Source organism: Anabas testudineus, chromosome 10 (genome assembly GCF_900324465.2).
Source record: "Anabas testudineus chromosome 10, fAnaTes1.2, whole genome shotgun sequence".
NCBI lineage: Eukaryota > Metazoa > Chordata > Actinopteri > Anabantiformes > Anabantidae > Anabas > Anabas testudineus.
The window spans coordinates 22,732,566-22,744,065 of NC_046619.1; the positions used below are offsets into that span (position 1 = coordinate 22,732,566).

The 11,500-nt window shown below is 39.8% G+C and overlaps 1 protein-coding gene across 1 annotated transcript; it reads left to right on the forward strand.

Moving 5' to 3' along the window:
• Positions 1-1,602: 1,602 nt before the first annotated feature.
• LOC113160291 lies at positions 1,603-10,115 on the forward strand. The gene is made up of 7 exons (XM_026357483.1): positions 1,603-2,483; positions 4,263-5,847; positions 6,001-6,081; positions 6,385-6,474; positions 6,563-6,658; positions 8,418-8,528; positions 9,810-10,115. Exons 1-7 carry the CDS (start codon positions 2,391-2,393, stop codon positions 9,923-9,925), a joined length of 2,172 nt encoding a protein of 723 aa, XP_026213268.1. The 5' UTR covers positions 1,603-2,390; the 3' UTR covers positions 9,926-10,115.
• The last annotated feature ends 1,385 nt before the right edge of the window (positions 10,116-11,500 follow it).

Below are 11,500 nucleotides of genomic sequence, written 5' to 3' on the forward strand. Positions count from 1 at the left end.
TCCACTGCTGTCTCTCTTAAGCACTTCCACACCTCCACAGGTACGTCATCAGGACCAACAGCCTTTCCACTCTTCATCCTTTTCAAAGCCTTCCTAACTTCATCCTTTCCAATCTCTGCTATTTCCTGCTCCACAACATCCACATCTTCCTCCCTTCTTTCCCTGTCATTTTCCTCGTTCATCAGCTCCTCAAAATACTCCTTCCATCTTTTCTGTACACTCTCCTGGGTTGTTAGCACCTTTCCATCTCTGTCCTTAATCACCCCTACGTGTTACACATCCTTCCCATCTCTATCCCTCTGTCTAGCTAGCCTGTACAAGTCCTTCTCTCCTTCCTTTGTGTCTAACCTGTCATACAGCTCATCGTAAGCTTTCTGTTTCGCCTTTGCCACCTCTCTCTTCACTCTACACTGCACTTCCTTGTGCTCCTGTCTACTTTCCTCAGTCCTTTCTACATCCCATTCTTTTAGCCAACCTCTTCCTCTGGATGCATTCCTGTACTTCCTCATTCCACCACCAAGTGTTTTTACCTTCTTTCCTCTTTCCAGATGACACACCTAGCACCTTCCTACCTGTTTCCCTGATAACCTCTGCTGTAGTTTCCCAGTCATCTGGAAGCTCATCCTGACCACCAAGAACCTGTCTCAACTTCTGCTTGATTTCCTCGCAAGTTTCTTCATTCTTTAGCTTCCACCACTTGGTCATCTTTAATAATACAAAGACACGGAACTGTCAGCAGCCTATGTCAGATGTTTTGGAGATAAAGTGAAAGGCCAGATTGAGGTGCTTTGGACATGCTCTGAGGAGAGATTGAGAACATTTGGATGCAATGTTGGAGCTGCCAGGCAGGAGGTCTAAAGAAAGACCAAAGAGGAGATATATGGATGTAGTGAGAGAGGACATGAAGTTCATTGGTGTAAAAGAAAAGAATGCAGTGTTGGAGGTGTATTATAGTAATGCCATAAGAATTAAAAAAAAGAATCATCCTATTGTTATTATTTCACCTGTAAACCATACTTTTGATCACTGCACTGCCAAATTTTTGTGCTGGGGTGTCTTTGGGTGTTTGGTCACAAACATTTCCCATCCGCTGTAATAGAGCTGGATAGGATCTGTAGTTGTTTTGTAGTTTAATTATTTTTTTTCCATTTTATTTTATGGAATAGATGGTTTGCCCTGCAGTAATGCTTTAAAACTGGAAGACTCTCTGTGAGTTTCATGATCACTGATGGACTGACATGACTGCATCACCAACCACATAGACTTCCATGTATTACACATGTACCACAGAGGACAATTCTGCCTCCCTTCCTCTTCACCTATGTAGCTAAGAAACAGGTGAAATAATAACAATAGGATGATTCTTTTTTTAAATTCTTATGGCATTACTATAATACACCTCCAACACTGCATTCTTTTCTTTTACACCAATGAACTATATGTCCTCTCTCACTACATCCATATATCTCCTCTTTGGTCTTTCTTTAGACCTTCTGCCTGGCAGCTCCAACATTGCATCCAAATGTTCTCAATCTCTCCTCAGAGCATGTCCAAAGCACCTCAATCTGGCCTTTCACTTTCAGAGCTGGAAAGGATCTGTAGTTGTTTTGTAGTTTAATTATTTTTTTTTCCATTTTATTTTATGGAATAGATGGTGCAATATTAATAGTTAATTAAGAAACACATTAAGAAGTGGAGCTGTAAGAGTGGAAGTGTGAAATGTAGATGCCATAAAGTCTGTCAGTTTGGTTTGTGACTCCTGCCTGTCCCAGAACTTTCACAGAACAGCCTCTGCTACCAGGCAGAAGTTTGCCCCCCTCCCCCACAGACTGAATGGCCCATTAGCCAATTATCCAATCAGAGCGCTCCGTGAGTTAGCAGCAAGGTGGAAAGTTCAGCTTGGAGCAGAAGTGCAGCTCTTTCAGTCTGCATGAAACCTGAGACTTTGAATTCAAAAATAAGCTCTGAGGATGTTCTACATAAGATTTTCTACATAACATTGGATTAGGGATGTAAATATATATATATTTTTTCATTTTCTTTTTCCTTTTGTCTTTATGTAACATCTCGTGTAAATCTGTAGTGATAGTTAATTATCACATGCATTAAGAAGTGGAGCTGTAAGAGTGGAAGTGTGAAACGTAAATCCCTCAAAGTCTGATACTGATTTTGAAGTTTGGTTTGTGACTCCTGCCTGTCACAGAACCTTCACACAACAGCCCCTGTTACTAGGCAGAGGTTTGCTCCCCCCCCTCCCGTCCCCCCACAGACGGAATGGCCCATTAGCCAATTATCCAATCAGAGCGCTCCGTGAGTTAGCAGCCAGGTGCGAACTTTAACTTGGAGCAGACGAGCAGCGAGTGTGAGAGCGGAGACTGGAGACTGGAGAGATGGAGACTGGAGAGATGGAGAGATTTAACAAAAGAACTGGAAATTTACGGACTCACCACGACAAATGTGAACGAAGATTTGAAAAAGCTCAGGTATGTACTTTTGGTTTATTGATACTAAAAACATGATGTTAAGATAAATGCTGTGCGCTTATTTGAGGCCTTATGGCGGAGCTGTGATGTGTGATAGCAGACAAAACTGTTAAATGATTATTCTTCTGTACAGTTTTTTTTTAAACAACATTAAAATATTAACATTACGTCGCGGACATAACGAGAGCTAGCTTGAACGGTGACGCACGGTGAAATGCGTTGAATCAGAAAGGGAACGGTAAAACTGTCGAGGCCCGGGTGGTTTTTAATTTAGGACCAGAAAACGGAATGAATTTGATGAAGTTTCTTATGACAGATAGTGGTGTAACAGACCGCAGTTTATTTGTTGTCACCCTCCACGGTTGCGGAGGCAAGTGAACCGGGGATTAATCGTCAGTTTTAGCTGCCATAATGTGACATACAGTTATTCCCTGCATTAACATGCAGAGTTGCGGCGAAAAGATAAAAATGGCTGTGTGGTCAGGCAGCGGTGCATGTTAAGAGCAGACGACAGTGTCCGTCATGGCCTGTGTGAGAGGGGAAACATACGAACCGTCATCATGCAACCTTTAATGTTACAGTATCATGATGACGGAAGAAGGCTGGTGGACAAAGTCGTTACAGTACGTAGACATGACGTGAGATAGTAACACGTCGTGCATGGCCACACAATTAAAGTGGTTTAATTAGTAATAGTGCATGTTAATAAATAAAGCATTAGCATAAGCATTAACTGCAGAGAAAAACTGTATCACCTGTGACACATAGATGCAGTGTGTGGGAAGCAGTGTATTTTAATATTTAGCTCAGTGCATAAATAGACCTTGTAATTCAAGGTTGCTTGCAAAAAAGTTGCATGTGCTAATTAAGCTGATACATATTGTTTATAGCCAATATATGTTCCCTTGTCATGTAACGTGTAGTGTTTGACAATGCACAATTTATAGTATCTAATGTCACACTGTAAGCCATAAAAACAGTAATTACAATTTAACACTGGTCTAATAAAGGGATTTCAACAGTAATTTGCTCATCCTCCCAGAGTCTGGGAAAAGCCATTAACCAGCTTTAGGGGTGGGTATCTTTAGGGCTATTACTAAATGATTCTTTAAAACCATTCATAAAAGAAAAGTACCATATAGAACATGATTAGGACTTATTTATGAACTAAATAAAACTAAATCAAAGCTTTAATGTCCACTTCTGCATAGTCACCTTAATCATCATAATGCTTGGTGAATATATTTCATATTGATCAGACGTCCGTCAATATCACTGATTCCTCCTATCCTGTCATCCTGATTCTGCTGTTGATGTCACCACTGCCTGATAGTTCCACTGTTAAGAGAGATGACATTTTTTCATTTGTCTCAGAATTACTACTTTTACAAAATATTTCCAGGTATTTAAAAAAAATTTAGGGTGAAATAAAATAACCAGTTGTGCTACATACAGTTAAATTTCATCCTAAAATTTCACTATTTGCATAATAATGAGCTGTTTGTGTAAAACCTTCTGGAAGAGTGCAAAACGTATCAATATTGCTTTTTTTGCATGCTTGTTCGATGGGTGGTGGTTACTGTCCTGTTTTAATGCACATAAACTAAGCATGGTTATTGTCAACACAGTGTCCAAATTATCTTCACTTTAACTGTGCCCACAGTGATATGACATCAATATGTTGCAGCCTATTTTAAATAGAGGTTTTATCTGTGTACTTTTGAATGTAAATTTGTTTTGGTTGGTAAATAATTTGATTTCTGACTTTTATTTTTCAAGGAGGATTTATGCAGCAAACATGAGGAAATGGAACCACAGTTACTGTCATCAAGCAACAGTGGCTCTGATGAAGATTACTACCCCTCACAATTACCCACACAATCCTCTGATGAAGATGAGGTGGTCCCAGAAATGTCAGGTTCCTCAGGCCACAGTGATTTAGAAAAAGACTTTCCCTTATCTAGTGAACATAAGGTCATAAAGGGCCAAGCAACAACAACGTCAATTCAGACAACTGAGCAATCAAAAATAAGGAAGAAAAATAACCCACAAATAACTGTGAAAACAATAAAAAAAAAAGATGGAGGAAGAGTCTGGCACAAAACCCACTATTGTTTATACTGTAAAGAGGCCAATTTGAAGATAGCTAGACATTTGCAAAGAAAACACAAGGATGAAACTGATGTTGCCTATGCCATCAGTTTCCCACCTGGCTCCAAACAAAGAAAGACTCTAATAGAGTCCCTTCGCAATAAGGGTGACTGGCAACATAATGTTAAGGTTTTTGAAGAAGGAGATGGTGAGATAGTGACATGGAAACGGCCCTCTAAGAAAGTTTCTGTAAAAGACTACTTGCCATGTCAACATTGCTATGCAATGTTCAAGAGGACTGAACTCTGGAGACATGAAAAGTCCTGTGGCAGTAGGAAAGGGGTAAGCGAAAAAGGTAAAAGAAGAAGAGTACAAAAAGTTTCCTCACAACTCATTCCAACAACAAAATCATCTGAAGGAATTCAAACGGTCATTCATACTATGCAGCAAGATCATGTAACATCTCACATCAAAAGTGAGTCTGCTAGTGCTCATACCACAATGGAACAACGGAGGTGGAACATTCAAGAGTGTGTATCTTTGACAGAGGATGTTATTACTCTGCAGAACTACTTGAGAAAAATTGAGGACGGGGCTAAAGCAGAATTAAGCAAGCATGCAAGCACAGCAACATACAAAATGCTGAGTGAGAGCCTTCTTGCCCAAATAATAGTGTTCAATAACAAGCGAGAAGGAGAAGCATCACGCTTAACATTGGAGACATATCTAAATGCAGACACTGGCCCTGTGAATAAAGACATTTATGAGACCCTGACACCTGTGGAAAAACAACTGAGCCATAGGCTGACACAGATAGTGACACGTGGAAAGAGAGGAAGAAAAGTGCCCATTCTTCTCCTTGAGCGCACAAAATCCTCTCTTGATTTCCTGATCACAAAACGAAGTCAAGTCAGCGTAACTGAAAAAAATCAATTTCTATTTGCCAGGTTTGCCACAGCAACCAACATTCGTGGCTGTGACTGTCTAAGGAAGTATGCTGCAGAGAGCAAAGTAATCAACCCAAAGCTCCTTACGTCAGCAAAATTAAGAAAGCATGTTGCTACCTTAAGCCAGCTTTTGGAACTTGATATTAAAGAACTGGAGCAAGTAGCTCGTTTTATAGGACATGACATAAGAGTCCACTGTGATTATTATCATCAAACAGACAAAACGTTTCAGGTGGCCAAGATTGGAAAACTTCTCTTTGCAACGGAGCATGGAGCTGGGTTGCTTAAAGGCAAGAGCCTGAAGCCACTGGACTCTGTGGCCTTTGGTGTGTTCATTTATAATTTTCAGTTTTTAGTGTTTTTGGTGTATCATCATATGTTTAATTAACAGATCCATCAGACTGTGTGCATTTTTGCAAGAGTATTATGTCTTCTATGTCATACATTTCTAATGTTGCCTATTGTGCACATCTACATAGGTAAAGGACATGATGGCACCTCAAACAAGGGTTCACCAGCAGTCAAAGAGAGAGAGACATCAGCTGCAGACAGACTGCCAGGTAAGAGTAGTGATAAATGTACTTTAAATCATGATGATGTAAATCTAACAAATTCCATCTGAGGCTGTTGCAGTTCAGATTTTAAGTTCTATCTGGAAGTTAAGTCATGGCATCTGGACTTCCTTCTTGTTAGGTTGAAACATTTTGCTACTCATCCAAGTAGCTTCATCAGTGTGATGAAGCTACTTGGATTAAAAGACATCTTGTGAGAGAAGTAAATGAGGCTCAATGTTTATAATTGTGCAAGTAGGCTAGGCATATTCTGTGAACATTTCTCTATACTAATCTATGCCGTTTTAACAGACACAGAACTGCCAAGCCAATCTTCTGCCTGTCAGCAGATGACTTTAACTGACAGACAAGACAATGAAGATAACAGCCTTACTGATGGAGGTAAGTCCTAGAAATGTAAAGAAAATGATCAGTAATTGGTATCAATTTTCTTGCAGCACTTTCATGCTACTAAACTAATCTTTCACAGGAGAGCAGGAACAAACCCCCACAATACCACCGGTTGAGGGGCAAAAAAAGACAGCCAAAAGAAAGCATTGTGAAGATGTGATTTATAAAGCAGGGGGTAAGTAAAGCAGAAGTGATCAATATTTCTGAAAACAAATTTACTTTGGGCTAAGTTGCTCTATTAGAAGCTGTTAGAAATATTGGTTTAATTACAATGGATTTGAGATGTCACTGTTAAGTATACTGTAAAGCACATTTCCTTTGCTGTATCAACCTTACTCAGCATATCTGGAGTTCAGTGGCTCTCTTTTCTGACAGACAACATTTTCAACATAAAGGGTTGCAGTTTTGAAAAGGTAGTGTCTCCCATAGTATTACTTATACAGACGTTATGCATACAAAATTTGTGGGAAAAAAGGGTATACTTACTGAAAACTCAATACAAGGTCAAGGGTATGTTTAAGACAATGAGTGGGTTTATTTACAATTGTTAAACTGGCACAGTACAGGAGTCCAGTCCAGCCCTTGCATAAAAGTGGTCTACGATAGCCAGCCTGAGGTTGACCAGTACAGAGGTACAGGCTCAGGTGAAGAGATTCATCCAGCTCCATTCACTACCTTCATCCCAGTGTTTCCTCTGTTACATCTGCACTTGCACCTGCATAAGTCTGAGACTACAGATACAAGTGGAGCCACACTGGTATCTGTAGTAGTCGTTTTGGTTGCTGAAAAAAATTTAAGCTGCAAATATACTTTTACTGCCTACGAGATATTAATTTTAGGTTCTTCACTAAACCAAGTAGAATCTCATCATGTGAACCTGGCTCAGTCACACACAATATGTCTTTTACATCAATGAGGAGAGGCTATGTACACTGTAAGGGACCCTTATATCACTACAAATAAAGCAGACTGTACTTTATTTAGCAGATTTAGCAAAAACTAATACCAAACAATAAGTGTTTAAAATGATAAAAATCAACAATACAGTAAATCAATTATATTGGTTTATTCTTTCCCTATCATAACTATCATTCTGCTCACAACTCCTTGGTAGTGGATGAATAAGGCTGGTTGAACAGCATAAATGTCCAGAATGCAAAAACTGATGGTTAAAAGTCTTTGGTTGAAGCATGATTCAATCCTCCAGTTCTCATCACCTTGTTGAAGTCTTATCTCCTGGCCTGATGGTCTGGATAGAAAATCTGTGAATTCAGTTAAAAACTCAGAGTAAGGGACAGGGGGACGGTACACAATAACAAACAGGACTGGTTTTTGACTTTTCCAGTCAGGATCAGGGAGGCTAAGAGTGAGGCTCTCAAATGAATTAAAACAATATTTAGGTCTGGGGTTGATTAATAAACTTGAGTGGAGGATTGGTGCTACTCCTCCACCCCATGTGTTCTCACAGCTCACAGCATTTATACTTGTGTCTATAGGTAGGGATTTTGTAAATTCAGAAATAATGGAGACCCAGAGCTGCAGCAGAGCAACAGTGTACTCTGCTGTGGGGCAGGTAACATGTTGTCTGTATTTGATAAGTTCACAACTGAGGTCTGCCTATTAGTCACCTACAGTAATACAATAACGAGTGTTGCTGGTGTAATTTAAAACGGTACAGTGATCCTCTCAGAGAGCGAAATAACTTCAGTCTCTGAAAAATAATAAGTCAGGACCAGGTTTTGAACAGTAAGATTGTTGAACATTTTGTGATTGGTATTAAACACTGGAATCCTAGCAGCAGCATATCATCTGAGGTAGCTGCCACGTCTCAGTGGAATGGAAGGCAACAGAGAGAAGCAGAAGAAGAAACACACCACTATCCCTCTCTACATTGATTATGTGAGTTGATTTCACTGTAATGTGTCATTTCTCAGATGAAGAGGAGAGCCCATGTGAAACGACAAAACCTGACATTAAGAGGCAAAAGAAGACGAAACGGAAGTATGTCGATGATGATGACGACAATTATGGTGATGTTGATAAAGGTGAGTCCAGACACAAGTGTTCTCAATCTTTGTATTAGTATTTTCACTGTACAAGTTATATTATCTTTCTTAGATGAAGAGGAGCGTCACTCTGCCACAACACTCCCTCTCAAGGGGGAAAAGAAAGCTGCACATATAAGTGTACACAATGACACTGATAAGATGAATTTCTGTACACTAGTGTAGTTACATTAGAGTACTGTAGTACGAGTGATGCACAAGACGGTGATTGACTACATTGTTAAAATGGTGTTGCAGAGTTATTGTCCTAAAGTCTTACTATTTGCTTAATCCTTGTGAGTTGCATTAAAGTTGCTAGGTTGGATGTTTCAGGGCTGTTTGATTACTATGTTTGTAGCTGTTGCAGGAGTGTTGGTATGGGCTGTGATAGTAGAAGTACTTATTTGTACTAAAGTTACCAATAATCTGAATATCTGCTAGAGTAGTTGATAAACTACTTGAAGTAGCAATACTAACTGTACTGTTGGTGGTGCTTATACGTGTAATATATATAATCAAGTCTAGTCAAGATAAAAACAGAAACATGGCATGAGAAAGCTAGACAGACTACTGTTTGACTAAAACTAATGATTTAAAGTTTCTAAAGGGAGGAATTGAGAGATGATAGGATGACCTAACCATAGCGGTAAACAGTGATGCATGATGTAGGTGGAGACAGGCACAACAGAATCTAGAACCAGAACTCATAGATAAACACACAGAAGACACAACCTAATGGTTATCATAACTCATATATTTATCACACTCATTTTAGGAATAAGTTATTAATTGAAAGGTTTAAATGAGGTGAAGCGGACTTTGCAGTAGCAGATGTGAGACTAAGCTAATGCGACAAATTAATGTTGGTGAAGATTCTGTAATTTAGGTAAAGTTATCTGGAAGTTCAGTCATGGCAACTGGACTTCCTGGACTCATCCAAGTAGGTTCTCCAGTCTACCTGATGAGTATTGCAAAATTTTGACCTAACAAGGAAGCCCAGTTGCCATCACTCAACTCATGTTTTCAGCAGAATTCCATTTTCCATTTGAATTCCCATTTTTGAATAGGAGATTCATTATAATCAAGTATGTAGCTAAATATTATGGAAGTATCACTAAAGACACAGACGCAGACCACAGCCTCGGGTTTTCTCCTGAGGTGGTCACATTCAGCTTTAGGGACAACAGCTTTGTTCAGACCACTGATGACAGCTTGACCCCAGCACTTTGGCAGGACACCCTGTAACTCTGCATCTAACTTAGTTTGTTTTTTGGTTCATAGGAGTTCCAAAAGTAAAAGGAACAAGACCCTGGAGTGAGGAGGAAAGGACTGCAGTCCAACGATGCATGGCAAAATTTGTGGACATGGAAAGACGTAAAGTACTTTGCAAACAATGAGATCTTCAAGATCAAAAGGAAGCATCATTTAAATTTTTTCCTGTTTGTTGTTGTTTTTTTAGGAAAAAAAACTCTTGCTGCTAAGGACTGTACTGCACTGCACATTTAGAAATTTGCACTTCTGATGTTACTTCTGAAGTTATCTGGACGTTGAGTCATGGCAACTGGACTTCCTCCTGGACAGCTTGGATAAGTAGCTTCTTCAGTCAGAAGAAGACTGTCCAGAAGGAAGTCCAGTTGCCATGACTCAACTTTGAATTTGTTTCTCTGTTTACAACAGATAAGCTAAGGACTGTACTGCACTTTCAGACGTTTCTGAATGCTGATGCTTGTTTGAATACTAAGTACATGTTTAAAAAAATAAATAATTGTAATGATGATTACAATCAGTTGTAACATATTACATTTGTAATTACAGAATTTTATTTATTTATATACACATACATACATAGATACATACATATACATATATGTACATACACAAAAACTAATTTGTATAGACCATTCTTACCACAGTAACAGTATACTTATCTGCAGTACAACTCAGGTGCCCAGCCCGGTCCTCAAACAGATGGTTAGAAACTTTTTTTGTAAAACATGGTGATCAGAGTTATCTAATGGGGTGTGTTGGTTAAGATTGCCATCTAGTGCCTAGAAATGTTATTTTGGGGTTGACAGGAGTAGTAGAAATGCCGGTTCTCACTTTGTCGGCCCTTCCACTCAGTCCTCACTTTGCAGCATGTACAGGACTGTGTGGGGGTGTGTGTGTGTGTGTGTGTGTGTGTGTGTGTGTGTGTGTGAGAAGGAGGATCTTCTGACTCTTGACAGACAGCTTCTACCCACTGACTGACTGACACTGAGAGGTGACATGAACAGAACTGTGGACTGAGCCGTTCTCAACAGCATCTTTATATGTTCTGATAAATTCAGCTGTTAGAACGGAGAAGATCAAACCTGTTCTCATCGAAATAAACGTCCTGCTGGTTTCATACACCTGTGTGTTTTTTACAACCACATCTAAAGGGAGTGTCCACCAGAATCAAAGAGATTAAATTTATTATCTCAGAGCACGAAAAAAAGCAGCAGATGTTTCCTGGCAGCTGGAGCCAGAGATTCTTTAAAAATCATTAACCACACTTAGCTGTATGAGCGGCAACAATTCATTCTCAAATCATTTTCAGCCTTTTGTTTCTCCATGTTCCTCTGACCTGAAGCTCTGGAACGTTTTGTAATGATCTAAATCACCTGATGAATGCAGACATCGTTCATTAGAACCACGCAGCTGCTCATCCCTGCAGACCGTCCTGCTGCTGCAGGTGGATCAGCTCGATGCTCGCCGGCGTTTTGGAAGCAGCCAGCCGAGCATAAAACGGTGTGTTTACATGCAGCCGGCTGTTTTCTTGTGGAGCTCATTCCCACACGGTGGTGTCGAGGGAAAATCTGGATCTGCTGAACATCTGGTGTTCACACCAGGAACTGCATTAAAAGCAGAGCATCACGCTTCAGGTTCAGATTCTGAGGATCTGCTGGATCCAGCTCCGGAACTGTGAGAATGGTGCTGCTGCTTTTGTTTTA